Below are 17,816 nucleotides of genomic sequence, written 5' to 3' on the forward strand. Positions count from 1 at the left end.
ACACATCACGTTATAAGTTAGAAAATGAACCCTTATGGTCTTTGCTTATTATTAGAACCTTCTAAAATAGGTCATTACACACCAAATTTTGGATCTAGCAAAAGTCATTCCAGTCAAGAGTCACAAAATTCCCCAAAGAAATGCCACAAATTGGAGACCAAAGTACAAGCACCTAATCAAGTGAAACCTTCTTGTCACTCGTAGACTAAGTCGTCAATATACCTATCATTTCATTCATTAAGTCCCATATATTTATTTTCTCCTATATTAATGCAATACACATCTGCATACAATGAACTCATGCAACGCAAGGGATTTTTCTTTTTCTTATATCTACCTTCAAATGATTTAAAGAAAATTTTAAGTATATTATTTATAGTCGTTAATCATAATTCAATTATTTTTTTATATATAATTATCATAATATATTAATTTGTAATAATTTACTAAATTTAATTTTTATTGTTATAATATCAAATTAATACGACTTTATTTTTACTTAAAAAATTTAATATATCAATAAAAAAATATAAAGTTTTAAAAGATTAGATTATTTTATAATATAATGATTTATAATTGAAATTGTAATTAAAAATAGAAAAAATAAAATATTTTATAATTAGAATTTCAAGAATTAAAATATAATGAAAATTGCATACTTTTTAACCAATGAAAAAAAAAATGTATTTTCAAACAAAAAAGAATAAAATTAAATTCGATTTTTTTTAGCTCGATATACTGAAAAATAATAAATATTAATTCTTGTAAAAAATTTTAATTATTTTTTAAAAATAAGTCTACGTATATGAAAGAATGAACATATAAATTAAGAGCATTATGAACAATTAAATCATAAAATACGTTAGAAGAAATAGTAGTCTTTCACTTATGAAATTCACTCTCTATAATTTATGAAAAGTCTCTCATACATATATGAATATAAAATAAATATGTTAAATGCACTCAATGATTTCCCTATATTAGGGATAATAATCCAAATTGAGTAATTGGGATTGATGATGGATGAAATGGGCCAAACCCAAGGCCCAAGAGAAGTAAGGGAGGGAGAGAGAGAGAGATGGAGAAGCGCGGAAAATTCAGCGCAGAGCGTAGACCATCCAAAACGAGTAATTGGTACGATTAGTCTTCCTCCTTACCATCGTCATAGCTAGATGAGATAGCATTGCTCTTTTCTTAGTACTTGTAATTAGTCTTCATTTCACACAATTAACACTTCTTTAACTTCTCTTGTCTTTGAACAATCCCTCAAAATTATTATTATTATTATTATTATTATTATTATTATTTTTCTTTCTTTCTTTTGAGAGGGAAATGCTCATAACGCCACCGTCACCACCACTGAATCTCTAATCCACTCCAATCCCAATCCCCAATTTTCCCTCCCAAATCCCATTTTCTCACACAAACCCTAAAAATTGCTAACCAACAGGAAATGGCCACCACTACAACCCCCAGTGTCGGCGCCGGCGCCGACGATCGGGTCTTGGCCACTGCGCAACAGATCGTCAATAGCCTCAACACGCCCAAGGACGTCAGGGAGGATATGCTTCTGATCTTCTCCAGCTTTGACAACCGCTTATCCAATATAACCGATTTGATCAAAGACGAATCTAATCCGCAGTCCCGATTGGATGTCGCCGAGAAAGTCATTTTCCGTTGGGATTCCTCCCGCCACTCTGCCCCATCATGGGATGAAGCACCCAATGAGGCTGCTGAATATCTGACTGCTGTAGACGAAATTCTCGACTTGTTGGATGATTTGTCTATCCGGTCTAATAACGAGATCATTGACCGGGCCGAGAACGCTGTCCAGGTTGCTATGTCGAGGCTGGAGGAAGAGTTTCGTCACCTCTTGATAAGGAACACGGTTCCTCTTGATGCGGACATGTTGTACGGATCTATTAGGCGAGTGTCGCTCTCGTTTGTATCCAATGAAGGGGAACTCGATGAAGAATTTGAGAGTTTCGGAGAGATTGATAATGAAAGCACGTGTTTTCATGAGCGAGGAGGGAGTTTGGGTGATGATGTGCATGTCGATTTGGTAAATAGCGAGGCCGTGGAGGACCTCAAAGTGATTGCGGAGCGGATGATTCGATCAGGCTATGAAAAGGAATGCGTTCAAGTTTATAGTAATGTCCGCAGAGATGCTTTAGATGAGTGTTTGGTGATTTTGGGAGTTGAGAAACTCAGTATAGAAGAGGTGCAGAAAATTGACTGGAAAAGTTTGGACGAGAAAATGAGGAAATGGATACAGGCTATTAAGATTGGAATCAGGGTTCTGTTGGCTGGAGAGAAGAGGCTTTGTGATTATATTTTTAACGGGTCTGATTCGGCTAAGGAAATTTGTTTTAATGAGACTGCAAAGGGGTTTGTGATGCAGTTGTTAAATTTTGGGGAGGCAGTGTCAATTGCGAGGAAGTCCTCAGAGAAGCTGTTTAGGATTTTGGACATGTATGACGCATTGGCAGATGTTTCGCCAGATTTGCAGTCGATGGTTACGGATGAGTTGGTGTGTGGTGATGCAAAGGGAGTGCTGGCTGGATTGGCAGATGCTGCAAAAGTGACTTTTGCAGAGTTTGAGAATGCTGTCCGGAGCGAGACTTCCAAGAAGCCTATGCTCAATGGAGAGATTCATCCTCTTACACGATATGTGATGAATTACGTGAAATTGGTTGTGGATTACAGCGATACGCTGAATTCCTTACTGGACAATGATGAGGATGAATCCAATGATTTGCAAAATGAGGATAAAGAGAGTACAACTCCCATAGCGAGGAGATTGCTTGCTTTGTTATCAACTCTGGAGTCAAATCTTGAGGAGAAATCAAGACTGTATGAGGATGGTGCCATGCAGTATATATTTCTGATGAATAATATTCTGTACATAGTGCAGAAGGTCAAGGACTCAGATCTTATCAAACTTGTGGGAGATCAGTGGGTTCGCAAACGCAGGGGCCAGATACGCCAATATGCTACTGCTTATCTTAGGGCTGCTTGGACAAAGGCCTTGTTTTGTTTGAAGGATGAAGGGATTGGTGGGAGTTCCAGCAATGCCTCCAAAGTTGCTTTGAAGGACAGGTTCAAGAATTTCAATGCATGTTTTGAGGAAGTATATAGGATTCAGACAGGTTGGAAGGTCCCAGATCCTCAGCTTAGTGAAGAGCTTCGAATATCTATATCAGAAAAAGTTATACCAGCTTACCGAGCATTTTTGGGAAGGTTTGGGAGTCAGCTAGAGAGTGGAAGGCATGCTGGAAAATACATTAAGTATACGGCAGAGGATTTAGAGAATTATTTACTGGATCTGTTTGAAGGGACGCCTCTTGTTCTTCACCACATGAGAAGAAAAAGTTCATAGGATACGGGAACCTTGTAACGGGTAAGCATGTGTTCTCATCAAGGACTAGAAGGAACAGTGTTCATCTATTTAATGTATCTGAATGCTATGCGTTGTATTTTACTGATGTTAATGTTTTAAACACAGGTCTCTGCAATTTAAAGTGTTAAACGGTGCTTTATATTAAGCTTTGTACATGTATCACACCATAGTTTTTTGTATTTGGACTTTGTCCTAGTTCATGTATTTTATCGATATGAATCACCATCAGCATTTTAGTTTATGGTGCTGGGCTATATTCTAGGGTAGCATGTTTCTAAGTTTTACTTTGCCGTTGCAATTTTTCATTCTTCCAACCAATATCTATATTTGAAACAGGTATCTGCGTGAGTTTAGCAGGAGGTTCATCAAAGCATTTTGATATTGGTCTCTTAACGGTCCTCTACATTTGAGCAGAGGCTCATCAAAGCATTTTTGATGGTCGTCTCTTAATATCTAGCTTCTTGTTGTGAATAATTATCACTTTGATTGCTAGACTTAAACTGACATCTCAACAACAGCGTATCTATTTTATGATCTATATTGTTTCAGCATGTTGGCAGACAGAAGAACCCCCCCTTGTCTCCCCAACCAAAAGAAAAGTTCAGTAAGGGATAATTTAAATTAGGTAATTCTAAAAATGTTTTGTTTCACGATATGATGAAGCCTCAAATAAATGAAATGTGAGTCTACGCATCATTTAATAATTTCATTATATTTTCTTGAGTGACAGAGGTTAATCGATTAACACGCTGAAACTTACTCTTGCTAGAGTTGATTGCTGATTGACAAATGAAAAGGCAAGTACTCTTCCTGGAGTTTGTATTGTACGCTAATTGACTGATTAGATCTCATATATTTTTACTATCAATGGTGTGCAAGTTTGATCATTTTTAGCGTATCACCTTTTTTTTTTTTTTTGTGGCACTGTAAACTGTAATTCATAATGTGCAGATTAACCAAGACATCATTGCTTTTCTTCATTAATTTTCGTTTTAAGTTCTTTTTGTATTTAGGCAATCTTCAGTTTCCTGGTGATGCACATAAACTAATCAGAGATAATCATGGCTTTGTTTGATAAGCCTGCCTTTTTTTTTTTTTTTTATCTTTTTCCTTTATGTTTATCTAAAGCCAAAAAAAAAAAATAAGGTTTACCAAATGAAGCCTATGTTTACCTAGTGTATTAAATTCACACAAGATACAAGCAAATCATGTTCATGTATATACTGAAACTGGAGGCATATTTTTGTGTATTCTGGGGTATAAACTTATGATTGGTGGAGATGTGGGGTTAATTGTGGATGTTTATTAGAGCTGCTTATTTTTCATATGGGGTAAACCCTGGTTGTTGATATTAACAGTTTACACTTGAGACACATGCCTGCATAATATCCAATGGTGATACCAAAATGGAATGGAAGATTTGTCCATGTTTTGGATCATCTTTTTTGGGGGCGACAACTGATGAAGAGCTGCTAGCATTTATTCGGCTGAATATGGGTTTGATAGTATGTTACCTCTTGAGGGAAGCACACAAAATCAATGGTGAAAAAGATCTTTTGGGGGCCAATCTCAGAAATTTGCATGCATTATATTACTCATTGAGTTGTGGGCCTATGCATAATGTTGGCTTCCCCTGAAACTATTGATTTAAATTTATGAGTTTCTGAAGTTATTGTTTGGGATCTGTACAGAGGTCAATGGTAATAAATTTGCGTGCACTTCATTGCCCATTTATATATGGTCATGTCCATATCATTGGTTTCGTCTTTAAACAATCGATTAAAATTGTAAATTTTTAGTGGTTTCTAAAGCTGTTCTTTTGGGTCTTTAGATGGCTTTAACAAATATGGGGAGCAGATATGTAAACTAATTGCTTCCATTTTGAAAAGATTTATCAACTTATCTGTTTTATTAAGAGTGAAATATTTGGCAGCGTGGAAATCGTTAGAATATATGGCTTGCAAGCATGTAGTGTTGTAGGAAATTTGTACCTTAATACAAATTGTGTTCCTTGTTCGACATGATCGTTGGTTGTTATTCTAATCTTCTGAGAATAAGCTGTGGGGAATAGTTGATAAATATTTAGTTGTAAGAAATATTCAAATGAGTGAAATGTAACTTTTTCCGTGCGTTGAGATGATAATTTGATCTTCTGGATTAATTATCATGTTTGTCCAAGGAATCCCTAGAAATTACCAAAGAAATAATCTGACTGAGCAATTCAGTTGTAGAATCGCGCAAGGCAAAGCAATGAAGCCTACAAAGCTTAAGTTTGATGTGACTGGTTAGAATTGCTAATTGAAAATTGGCTATGATTATGTTTGAATGATAGCATGTTGAGTTTAATGTGTCTTGGGGCTGTTTTAAACTAGGTGGTCTTTACCTTTTATTTTTGGATTGTGTAGTAACTGGAATGAGTATGAGAGTTGATTGATTCCATCACTCCATGGCAAGAGGGAATATGTATTTCCCTTGGCTAGTAAACATTTTATTAATGGTTTTGCTGGCCTTAAGACACTATCATGATCTGTGATTGAAAGTTTTTACTCACCACTCTAATTTTTGGAGGCTATGTTGGATTTTGTCTGGTCCCTGAGTTCATCGCCTGATGGGGGAAGGGACACGATGTTCCTGAGCAACTGGTGCATATGCCCCTCATTCTTGCTAATAAACGTGAACAATATGTTCCTGAGCAGGTGGAGCATATGCCTCTTATGCTTGCTAATAAAAGTGACCAAAGAACGTGCCATGTCTGGCACTGAAACCTATAGGAATCAATTAAAATGGATAAAATCAGGTAAGTGCTTTTCCAATACTAATCCAGACAAGTTACATCATTTGTTCTCCAACCATTAGGCTGGCACTGTTCCTCCACCAGATGGGCTATTCTGGTGTTTTCACGGTCATCGTCTCCATTTGGACATAGCACTTCATCAAATGAATTAGCGACCCTGATAAGTATAGCTTGTGTTTCTGGCTACAAAGAGGTTTAAATTTCATGTTTGATTGGCCAGTTGCCTCTTGACTTAGGTAGTCTCTCTCCTTGGTCCAAGCAAATGGCATGAGGATTGCATTTGTGGGTTCAAACCAGGCAATGGATGGGCAGGGGTGTGGGGCTTGAATATTTTCTAAATGATTTAAAAAGAAAATAAATTAAAGAAAGAAACCAAATGCCTTTGCATTTGTTGTCTATAGGTCCAACACGAAGGACCAAAGAACTAATTAGCAGCCTCTTTGCATTTTGGGCTTCTTGGGTCTATGCTATGATGTCTGGCCACTTGCCAAATAGAAAATTGCCGTTTGCATTGGAATAACCATCGATGTTTTGTTACCCCAACATTCGGTTGCATCAAGAGGACCTGACCTTGCTTGTAATGAGGGAATTTGTCCCGACCTCTGTGGAACATTGGCAGACTACGTCTTATTGCTTGGAACTAAAACAATGTATACATATATATAAGACCTTAGGGAGGTTTTGGTCGATCCCTTCCTGCCTATACAGGAAAAGAAAAAAGTTTAATTCCTGGTAAACTAGGCCAAGTGCCTGTTTGAAATTAGTTTGATTCAATTTAAAATTTTAATTGATTAAAATCAGCTTTCAAAGTAAATTGATTCGATTTAATTTAATTTTAAATTAAAAATATTTTTTTGAAAAAATAAAAAGCTTAAAAATTTTAGTCGTTGAATTTTCTTAAAACCAAAATAAAATTAGAATCGGAAAAAAATATTAAACCGAAAACAATGCTCAAGAACTTCCAAGGAGAGTCATCCAATTTTGCCTTCAGGCTGGTGTACTAAGCATTGCAGCCAGACCTTGCCCTCTGGCAAACATTGCAGGTATCTTATGCAGGCTGGTGTACTACACGTTTGACATGCCAGAAGGCAAGATCTGCCTGCAATGCGTAGTACACCAGCCTGCATAACTTTGACCCAATCAGACTCACAGCACACCTCTTCTCCAGCTGCGCTAAGAAAAATCATCTGATGAGATTTAAGAAACTTCTTGCAGGATATTTGGAGCTATAGTCATTAAAAAGATGGTAGATTAAACTAAATCTAAACGCCGAACCACGAATGTCTGTGTATCTGTATTTGTGAAACCCACCATCTCAACCTTACAGAAAATTTCACGGCTATATTTTTAGAATAAATTTCAACAATTATTCTTGAATTTATATAATTATAATATTACAGTCCTTTAACTTTAAAATATAACATAAAATCCTTTAAACTTTCAAATTTTACACAGTAAAACCTTTTTAACTTTCAATTACTGATTTTTCAGTTAAAAACTGATGTGAATAACTTTCACATGACGTTTAGTCAACATTTCTCTCTCCTCTCTTATGCAAAGTGTAAAATTATTCTATTTACGCATGAAAAATTATTCTGTCTATAGAGAAAAGAATGATTCAATTTATGCATGACTTAAGAGAGAAAAAAAAAAATACTGACTAAGCTCTATGCTGAAGCTGTCCAAGTCAGCATCTAACTAAAAAATTGATAATTACAGGTTAGAGAAATTTTACTGTACAAAATTTAAAAATTAATAAGATTTTACGTTATATTTTTAAGTTGAAAAACTATAATATTACAACTAGATAAACAATTATCAAAATTTATCCCACATTCTTGCGACTATAATGTATAGTTTTCCTCCCCCAAGAAAAGAAATTAAGAAATTATTCCAAGAAAAATAGGAGCTTCACTACTCTTGTTCTCATAAATAACAAAAGACTACGTGGTGAGATACATGTTTTTCTTCTTTCAAAGCATATGAACGGTCACAATCACTGAATCACAAACACACAATCCAAAAGCATATGACATACTATATTAGAAATAGAACACAATTTACTCTTTCCACCTTGCCAACTCAGCATTTGATCTGATGAACATAGGATGGAGAAGTCCTACCCTTCTACTTGATTTGAATTAATGACCACGACATGGAGCTCACATTCAATTCCTAGATAGATACATCAAGATGCACAGAAATGGGAACCCCATCAAAGTAGAAGAAACTATTTACATGGGCACTCAACTATGTCACAGTCACTGCATTTTCTCGCTATCAAACAATGCAACGAAGATCAGCAGATGTCATCTGAAAATGGTCAATCCTTAGGGAATGTCCAGATCATCAATATCAACACCTCTTAAACTCTACTGTTTTGGGGCCATGGCAGCACTCCATCAAAGAAATCACCAAAGTAGCCAGGAGGTTCATGTACAAGCCTTGAGATGACGTCTCTCAGTGTAATCACTCCTTCCAGATTTCCAGCATCATCCACAACGTATATTCGATGAATTTTTTCAGAATCAAGTTTTAGAATCAATTCTTTAATTGTGTGGTCTTTTGTGCACGTAATCATGCCACTCAACATCGGCGAGGTCTCGTGATGCTCCTTCAAGTAGCTTCTAACTGCCGTCAAAAAGTTCTTTGCAGTTATAGACCTGTTAAAATATGTCATCTGAATCCACTGAGATGGGAAAAAGTTTGGTTTAGTGCCAAAGTGAGATCCTATGAATTTCATTCAAGGAATTATCAATTGCTCTGGTTATCCCATAAATCCCAAATACGTAACATACAATCACCACACAATAAAGGAAAATTTTGCAAGAATGATTTAGCATGAATGCATTCTAGTAAACACTGATAGAGCTATGGAAAGGCAGAGAGCTCTTGGCTCTAATCATTTCCAATTCCAAGGCAATCTGGCACCATGGCCCAGCCTTCCTACAAAATTTTTGCTCAGCCTGCCCTCCATTAATCATGTACTGAATTCCTTTGGCATTTTACAGAAAATGGAATTTGAGATAGAATCTCATATGACCTAAGTGTATAACTTAAACAAACATATTTTTATAAGGTTCATTACACTTATACTGGTCAACTAAACATCAGGCACAAACAGTTTTATACACAGCAAAACAGTCACACTGCTTATGGAGTTTAGGTATGGCAGCAGCCATTATTATTATTACCAAGCTACTTATAAACATTAAGGACAATATGGATGGGCATATTGCACAGTTCAGTTGTTAGGTATTTGAACTATCAAACAAGAAACATAGTGATAATGGACTGTGAAGCTAAGCACAAAGCTGATATAAGATGAAGTTCCAAACCTATAATCACGGTAGATCTCTGGTGCAGTTAACAGGAAATGAACATCTCTTAGACTTATATTGCCCACTGCCTTTCTACCGTCACTTTCAACAACAGGTACTGCTCCAATTCTCTTTTTTCTCATCAGCTTAAATGCTTGGAGAACCGGTTCTTCCTCATACACCTAGAATAAATAAACTGCCATTTGAAAAGAACTTCTTTACCCCTTTAAAGAACAATAAAGGGACATAAGAAGGAAAGATATAGAGGCCTTAAAAAAGTAAGAGGCCTTAAAAAAGTAAGAGGCTGCAAACTGCCTATCAACATGAAGAGAACTTGCTCTCGATCAAAGCCAGGATTTTGGAATACACCACAATGGTAAGCTCTGCTAATCCACATGACCAGGGAAAAGATTTTAACGGCCCAGCAGCCAACAGGACTCCCTCATCCCCATCATGCAGACACAGAACAGAAAATGATGCACTCACTTCACATTTATTGTTAAAAAATTAACAAACTGACCACATCATTACAGATGACCACACGTAGAAAGCACCTCAAATCCAAAGCAAGAAGAATAGCACATTAACCGAGAAGGGCCACACACCTTGATAATATGATTATGGGACATGGAAGGAAGACCAATTTCTGAAAGTTTCTTGGTTCCCCAGCTCTCAAACCATTGAAGCCCAGCACATTCCGCTAGCATGTGAATAACAGCAGATTGCGTGATTATGCTATCAATCTTCCCATCACCCAGAGCAATCACAGGAACACTCTTCATTTTGTATTTTGAAAGCAACAAGAGCATCGTCAAAAAGGAGTTCGATTGCTGTAAAGCAAGAAATGGCACCCACCGGAATGATCCAGAGATGTCTCGAACCTGAATACTGTAAAGTTAGAACCTTTCCGTGTCCACAGAATTCAGAAAATACCAAAATAAATCAGGAACAACAAAGCTTTGAATTATCACAATGCATGAAATATAACCTTCATATTTTTATAGAATTCAGAAGAAGTCAAAGCCTCAAAAAAGTTTCCAGAAGTTGCTGAGGCATCTTCAGGGCCTAAGGTCCCAAGTCCTGCAGCATTAGTCAACCCATTAGCCGCCACTGCAAGAGCTGTGTCAAAGCTTTGACTCCTAGGAGATGGAGGTTCTGACTGCTCAAAACATAAGAAATGCTCTTTTCAATCATCCATCCATAAGGGACTAAATCAAAAGAACAATACAACAAAATATTGTTATTTCCCATCATTTTATAAGACCACGAGAATTTGGAGAAATTATTAGTTGCTCCCGATATACATGTATCTCTGGCAATCATATGGGATACAACGTAGGAAGGGCTCACTTTTATGAGGGAAAGAGCACTAATTAGTGCTCATCTAATAATTAGCCGAGAATTTGAAATGTCAAAGATCTCTCATTATCACAATACAATCATAATGTGAATAGCATAACAAATAAAATTAAAGGTACATTTATGCAAAATGACATTTCATTATCTCCCCAAGATTGGGAGAAAGTTTGAGGTATGTGATGGATTTTAAAGTACCATAATTATTTGTTTAGGAGAGAGATTTTTTAAAAGAGGAAGGTTTTCATAGATTTTAAAACCTTCAGAACCCTCACCACCAAATTAATGATTACAACTTCCCTTCCATTGCCCTTCCTTACCTTACGTCAATCACCCCATCAAAACACATCGTAACTCAAGCTGCATGTTAAAGGATTAAAAAAACTTAAAAGCTCTATATTTCCTATATTGCAAAGCGGATAAAAGAATCTACAAATAAGCCATTTATTTCTTTCTCTTCAAAATTTCAAATACAATAAACAAACAAACACAGAGGTTGATTGACACACTAGCCTGATGCAAAATCCAGATAGCAATTCCAGAAAACTCAACAACGCCGATGTATCTGTCCATCCAAGTAGCATCCTCAGGTGCATCAACATCCAAAACCGGCGCGCTTAATATTTTGTTATCCGCTAGTATTTTCACTGCCTCTGCTAGACTTGTGTCTGATTTGATTTCGACCACTGCATCCATTAATTCATATAAAAACACATGTTCAATTAAATTAAAGATACTATACAATCAACTGCGATCAAACAGAAACCAGTCGATTTTCCCTGCGATTATCAGTGAAGCAAAAGCAAACACGCACCTTGAGATGAAGTTCCAGAAGGGAAGGCAGAAACAGGGATACTCTCGAAGCAAGCGTTAAGCTTCTCAGTTGCACTCAACTGCGGCTCCTGCACATCCCATAAATCCTCCACTTTCATTCCGAGTTTGGCCTCAGGACTCCTTGGACTCGTCTCCAGCGTCTCCGCCACCTCACTCTCTCTCACCAACTGCACCGTCGCCATGTTCACTGACTCTCTCCCTCTTCAAAGTGTTCCTTCGCGCAAGCGATCACATTATCAGTAGCAAGCCTTGAAGCTGACAAAAATAAATAAAGAGGAAGATCTTCTTTCCTTAAACAATTCCACTTCTTTTTTCCATTATCCTCTGCAACAGATATCGCGCTTCTCATTCTTCATCAGCCGTCCAAATGGAATACTTGTAATACAGGGGACACGTGGGAGTTAAGGAAGGGAAAAGGTATCGTTGGGAGGGTGCATCGTTGATGATGGAGTGGAGTAATCAAAGGAGTTGACGAACATTCCGCTTATGCTTATCCGGTAAGTCCCCAATTGATTGCATATAATATCTCGGGAGAAAAGACACTTCTTATCCGATGCTTAATGGCGGCCACTGTCGCTGAGCGTACTTTTTGCACATTTTTTTTTAATTTGCTGACAAGCCTCTGATTCTGACGTTGTGAGACGTGGACGATCCTGATTAGTTTATCAGTAGCTATTGGTTATAGAGGTCAACTCTTTGGAAACGAGGGATTGCTGTGATGAATAGTATGGGCCTTGGGCTGTATCATTATAATAATGTTTTAGACGTCCAGCCAAATAGCATATTTACTTTGATGATCCTACAGTCCTTTTAAAAACTGCAAGATCATTGGCTGGCTCAGTTCATTCTTCTTCTTCTCCTTCTTCTTCTCCTTCTTTTTTTTTTTTTTTTTTCACTTTAATCACTTCAGTGAATCTGACATAAACAAGAAATTGAATCGTTATATGAAACGGTCAAAAAATAATATTTAGCAGAAATTAAATGAAATTTTAAATTTTTAAAATTTTAAGCAAAAATTAATTTTTTAAAAAATTTATACTAAAATTTATGGGTAAAATTTTAATTTTAAAAACCTTTACAGCCATAGCCCTCTAATATATATTAGCTTAATTTTAATTTAATTTTAATTTTATATTATATTAATAAATTATTTTTGTAATATTTGAAAAACAAATTATCAATATTTTTGTTATTTTTCACTTTTCAAGTGATCAATAATTCATTAAAAATAATTAGAGCTAAAATTTGCAAGAAAATCCACATAGATTTAATTATTCCCTTTGTTTTATAAATATAAGTTTATTTTCATTTTTTATCTATTTTAAATTGTAAGTAATTTTTTTTAAAATAATAATTCTCTATTAATTTATGTATATATCCTTATTTAATATGTATTGAAAAAAAGTAAATTTTATTAATTTTAAGAATAATTTAATAATATAAATTATTTAATTTTTAATAAAATAAAAAATATTTATTATTTTAATTAAAACGTTTACGTTAGAATTAAAATATAATTATTATTTTTTTATAATTTATTTGATAATAATTAAAAATAGAATTGACACATAGGGGTCTGGGATACACAGTAGTACCAGACTAATAGTTACGCTTGTCGCGCCCATTGAACCCGCACTCTAGTCTTCGCCTCTTCGGGTCTCACTCGTCTTCTAGTCCTCGCGAGGGTTTTTTCAGCTCCATGGAGGGTTCGTCTTCTCGCCCGTCCGATTCAAATCCAACGGCTACTGGCGCTTCCAAATTCCTCTCTAACCTTCCGTCTCGAGGCTTCTTGTCCTCTACGGTTCTCTCTTCAAATCCGGTGAATCTCTTTTCTTCTTCGCTGCATTCCATTCTTCATTTTTTTTTTTCACCTTTTTGTTTGTTTTGTTTTAATTTTCTTCTAAATGAGTACTTCTTGTTTCATTTCTGAAAAATGTGGTCGAAAAAATTTGAAAGGGTGGTTCTTTTTGATGGACTTGCTTTACTGAGAGTAAGACCAGTAATTTGATTCAGTTGCGGCGTGATATTCAATAAATGAACTTTTTTGATAATTTGCCCCAAATTTTAAATGGGTTTTTTTGCTATTGGTATTACCAATGTGCACACATATACTCTGCCATGGTGTCTTATTTATTTATTTTTTTTTACTTACCATGGAATTCCAGGAAAAAAGAGTTTAATTTGTTGTAAATTTGGTTAGATTATTTTGTATTTTCAATAAAATTATTCATTTGGCATTTATCTTTTGCCGGTTGTGCTGTGTGGTAGACGAGAGAATTCCATTAGAGATGCCTCAGTGGTTGGATCCTGGTGATCTGTGAGTGAGAATTAGTACAGAGATGATAACATTTATGCCTTTAGTGTAGCAGACTGTTGTAGTGTCGTTGTTGGTTCATGTCTGTACTCATGTGTAAGAATGAGTACGTCTTTCACATGAGTACAGACATGATACCGTTAATGCCTGTAGGGTAGTGGACTGTTGTGATGTCGTTGTTGGTTATGATATTGTGAGGTTAGGTTTCATTTAAATGAACTGGACTAAGTTGTTCCATTTTTTCGAGGAATTGAACAAGGATATCTGTTCCAATGCATACTGTTTGCTTTGATAAACACCAAGTTACTTAAAGAATGTGGATTTGATATCTCTGTGTTTAGAGTTTTGAATTTTTTCCCCCACTGTGAATGTGCTTGTGATCTAGGCCTTAAAAACAATCTTGAGCACCTCCCCACCTTTGATGAATAATTTCCAAAGGTCTGCGTTTTTTATTGCAATTTGAAAGGCTTAATCATTGCACTTTATCAAGCCAGGTGTCACTGCATATCATGTCACCAATTCAATGTTTTACATTAGATAGTAGAGACGCCAAGAGTTCAGTTGATCGTGTTTTTTCTTTTCTTGGTCTATTTCTTGTGTATTTATTTTGTTGGTTCTGTTTACTTCTCTGGACCTTGCCTTTTCTTTTTAGATGACTAGATTCTCACATTGAATTTTTGTTTACATGTTTTGAGAATTTTTGTGCAGGGTGGGATGCGAGTCTATATCTGTGAGCATGATACATTGCCTCCAGGTCTGCTTCTGTTTGCAATGTCATAGATTTTTTTAATTTTTGGTGCTTCAAAAGCATTTGATGTAATTTAATATCTCCAGCTCCAAGTTTATATTCTATCTACTGTTGTATAGGAAGAATCATTAAACTCTCTCTCTCTCTCTCTCTCTCTCTCTCTCTCTCATTGTAGCATAACTTGATTTAGATTGGTTCTTTGTTATGGGATAATGTACTTTTCAATCAGAACTGATTTTCTCTTCCTATATCCAGAGGGCCAACAGATAAAGACTAATCAAACAAACATATTGATTAGATCGCTCCAGCTTAACAAACAAAAGGGTGATTCCAGTTCAAAGGATATGAAGGGAGTAACTGCAGCTGAGGGCTCTAGAAAGCGGTATGGCTTCCTTCTTTGTTAGAAAAAGAATGCTTGCCATTTAATGATAGGCTGCTTGTATACTGTAACACTATTTTTTGGTTTGAGTTAAGACAGAATTACATGGTTTTGGCATGGCTCTACTACACACACGCATGTTATCTCCCCCACCCTCTCCTTGCCCATTTTTTTTATTCTTGGCTCTTTTCTATTTCCTTGTGAACATCCTTTGTTTAATCGCACCTTCTCACTCATGAAAACATGATCATTTTAAATCTCTTTGATGCTTGTCATCCTTTTTTTTTTCCAGTGCTCCAGAAAGGGTTCAGGATGGCAGGTCTTCGGCTAAGAGAAGCAATAGTCAAATTGTTTCTCGACAAGGTGAATGTTGGTAGTCTTTGTTTTGCATTGGCAGTCATCTCCAGTTTGTACATAAGTTTATCGTTTTTTAAATGTGTAGCATGAATAAAGATCATTCAACTCACCACCAAATAAACCAATGTGTTTTCCCCTCCTGTAAAAGAATCCTCATGTGATGCCACTAAGATTTTATCTGCAAATTGTTTGTTTCTTGTAACTTTGGTCTTTACACATCAATGGCTTCTCGGTGTATGAATCATCATTTACTTTTTCATATCCAGAAGAATCCAAACGTCCTTGTTTTGTTTGGCATGTAAATTTGCAATTCAGGCTTTCAAAAATGGCAATGACTTTGTGGATCAATGAAAAAGAAAGTTAAAAGAGTGTGGACATGTTTCATTCATTTGCAGCTCCATTTCAAGTTACTGTTGTTATCCTCTGAGTTTTAAATGCCTTTGGGTATGCAGAGGGATCTGATAGCCGCACAGCTGATAGGGACTTTTACAGTTTGACAGTAGAAAGGCTTCGTGCGCTTCTAAAGGAGCAGGGTCTTTCACCCAAAGGAAAGAAGGTAAGTATAAAAAACTCATATGAAGTTAGTGTGGACTGGTTTATTATCTAGTCATGTTCTGGGCTTGTATGTAGAGGAGCAGAATGGGGCCCATGGACACATTTCCAGATTGACTGTAAATTTCAGAATTAGAATTCTCATTCTGTGTCTTTCTCTGATTCATTGCTGGATGTGTGCAGGATGAACTGGTTGCAAGGTTGAGAAATGTAAACGGTTAATTGATCAGAAGTTTCTGGATAAATGTGCTATCCACGTTGTGTACATTCAAGGAAGGGATTTAGGTGATATTGTTGTCTTCTATATGTAACTTAAAAATGAGTCAAGTGACTAAAACGTGGGGAAGAAAGTTCACTTAAGTTGGAAGTTGAAAAGAAGACGTTTTAATGTATGCTGCGGTACATGTTTGTACAATTAGAAGTTTACTGATTATGTTGTGTACAAATTTTGGGTGTGACATAGCAACTACATTCGGTTGGAATTTATCATACCCACATTAAAATTTTTGTTGCAGGTGTAATATGCTGAAGCAAAAATTGTCTGAAGTGGGAAGTGGTTGGATTTGGAATGAAAGACCTCTGAGGGACGGATGTGTGATCCTATGATAATTATTGGTTATTCGAGTTTGAATTTCTATTGGTGATATGGTAGCTGGATAAATTTTGACAATCGTTTCTAAACTTATTTAGTATAAAATTATAGTTTTTCAACTTAAAAATATAACATAAAATTTCTTCAACTTTCAAATTTTGAACAGTAAAATTTATCTAACCTCTAAGTGTCGGTTTCTCAGTTAGACACTGACCTAAATAGTTCTAGTGTGTAGCTTAGTTAATATTTCTCTTTTTTCTCTAAAGTTATGTGTAAATTGAATTATTTTTCTCATTGTAAATAGAATAATTTTTTAGAGAATAATTTTACAATTTGAATAAGAGGAGAGATAAATGTTGATTAAGAGCTATGCGAGAGTTGTTTACATCAGTTTTTAATTAAAAAATCAGTAATTAAAAGTTAGAGTGATTTTACTGTGTAAAATTTAAAAGTTTGAGAGAAATTTTATATTACGTTTTAAAATTTAAAAATTATAATATTATAATCACATAAATTTAGAGATAATTATTGAAATTTATCCTGTAGTAGCTTCAAAGTGCCTTTTATGTTGAGGATATCTTTTGTAATCACATGCTCCAAGTACTGTTTGTAGCCTCTGTCGCGCCTTATTAAGACCACATGTTTGGGCTTCTCGAGTCAAAGATCAATTCTCAATATAATGCGATGGATCTTAACTTTGGGCCATTTGGCCTGTCGAAGCTGGGCTCAGGTTCCTTTTTAACGGAAATAATATATACTTTTAAAAGGCTTCCTATAATAATGAAGTGCTTGCGGAGCAGCTGTCTCTTCTCTCGGCCATCAAAAAAGCCTTGAAAGGAGGAGGAGAGTCTTCATTATAACTTACAAATAAGATAAATAATCACATTGGAGTTTTAACGTAATTTTGCTTTTCACAAATTAAATAAATTGATAAACCGACTCTAATCTTATTAATTTCTTGTCCTATCTGGACTGACTTTCTGTAAATCGGATAATTTCTTTCGCAATTTCAACGATTTATGAACTTTTTGTAACATAATTAAATTAAAAAAATAAATTATTATTATTATTATTATTATTATTATTAAAAACAAAAGAGGAAGTCAGAAGTGAATAGTTAACTCATACACTAAACATGAAAAATAGAGAGGGATGATATATGATTCGTAA

General features: G+C 35.5%; 3 protein-coding genes across 8 annotated transcripts; 2 read left to right on the top strand and 1 right to left on the bottom strand.

Moving 5' to 3' along the window:
• The first annotated feature begins 1,081 nt into the window (after positions 1-1,081).
• Positions 1,082-5,352, top strand: LOC110656365 (exocyst complex component EXO70B1). 5 transcript variants are annotated; one of them, XR_009145402.1, is made up of 4 exons: positions 1,082-3,400; positions 3,737-3,838; positions 3,950-4,025; positions 4,131-5,352. XR_009145402.1 is itself a non-coding variant. In XM_021813088.2 (2 exons), exon 1 carries the CDS (start codon positions 1,454-1,456, stop codon positions 3,377-3,379), a length of 1,926 nt encoding a protein of 641 aa, XP_021668780.2. In that variant the 5' UTR covers positions 1,083-1,453; the 3' UTR covers positions 3,380-3,400; positions 3,737-5,204. The 5 variants fall into 5 exon arrangements, 1 of the variants encoding a protein (XP_021668780.2); XR_009145401.1 differs by having other exon boundaries at positions 3,950-5,204; XR_009145400.1 differs by having other exon boundaries at positions 1,083-3,400; positions 3,737-4,197; positions 4,759-5,204.
• A 2,730-nt stretch (positions 5,353-8,082) lies between these two features.
• Positions 8,083-12,177, bottom strand: LOC110656366 (SNF1-related protein kinase regulatory subunit gamma-1). 2 transcript variants are annotated; one of them, XM_021813089.2, is made up of 6 exons: positions 11,685-12,177; positions 11,384-11,556; positions 10,503-10,673; positions 10,120-10,395; positions 9,533-9,696; positions 8,083-8,857 (listed from the first exon to the last, which is right to left on the bottom strand). In XM_021813089.2, the coding sequence occupies exons 1-6, from the start codon at positions 11,884-11,886 to the stop codon at positions 8,560-8,562; spliced, it is 1,284 nt and encodes a 427-aa protein (XP_021668781.2). In that variant the 5' UTR covers positions 11,887-12,177; the 3' UTR covers positions 8,083-8,559. The 2 variants fall into 2 exon arrangements, with proteins under 2 accessions (XP_021668781.2, XP_057995648.1); XM_058139665.1 differs by having other exon boundaries at positions 10,503-10,594; positions 11,380-11,556.
• Positions 12,178-13,323: 1,146 nt separating this feature from the next.
• Positions 13,324-16,641, top strand: LOC110656197 (uncharacterized). The gene is made up of 6 exons (XM_058139856.1): positions 13,324-13,523; positions 14,727-14,772; positions 15,022-15,148; positions 15,438-15,508; positions 15,955-16,058; positions 16,238-16,641. The coding sequence occupies exons 1-6, from the start codon at positions 13,404-13,406 to the stop codon at positions 16,274-16,276; spliced, it is 507 nt and encodes a 168-aa protein (XP_057995839.1). The 5' UTR covers positions 13,324-13,403; the 3' UTR covers positions 16,277-16,641.
• The last annotated feature ends 1,175 nt before the right edge of the window (positions 16,642-17,816 follow it).

The sequence above is a fragment of the Hevea brasiliensis genome, chromosome 17, assembly GCF_030052815.1.
Source record: "Hevea brasiliensis isolate MT/VB/25A 57/8 chromosome 17, ASM3005281v1, whole genome shotgun sequence".
NCBI lineage: Eukaryota > Viridiplantae > Streptophyta > Magnoliopsida > Malpighiales > Euphorbiaceae > Hevea > Hevea brasiliensis.

Bases quoted from the DNA above. Each gene is read 5' to 3' on its own strand.
- LOC110656197 (XM_058139856.1), top strand. From the start codon at position 13,404: ATGGAGGGTTCGTCTTCTCGCCCGTCCGATTCAAATCCAACGGCTACT. The intron at 14,773-15,021 runs GTCTGCTTCTGT...TCCTATATCCAG, and splicing joins GCATGATACATTGCCTCCAG to AGGGCCAACAGATAAAGACT. The intron at 15,149-15,437 runs GTATGGCTTCCT...TTTTTTTTCCAG, and splicing joins GCTGAGGGCTCTAGAAAGCG to TGCTCCAGAAAGGGTTCAGG.
- LOC110656366 (XM_021813089.2), bottom strand. From the start codon at position 11,886: ATGGCGACGGTGCAGTTGGTGAGAGAGAGTGAGGTGGCGGAGACGCTG. The intron at 10,674-11,383 runs GCTAGTGTGTCA...TGTTTTGAGCAG, and splicing joins CTATCTGGATTTTGCATCAG to TCAGAACCTCCATCTCCTAG. The intron at 8,858-9,532 runs GTTTGGAACTTC...ATATTTTAACAG, and splicing joins GAGATCTACCGTGATTATAG to GTCTATAACTGCAAAGAACT.
- LOC110656365 (XM_021813088.2), top strand. From the start codon at position 1,454: ATGGCCACCACTACAACCCCCAGTGTCGGCGCCGGCGCCGACGATCGG.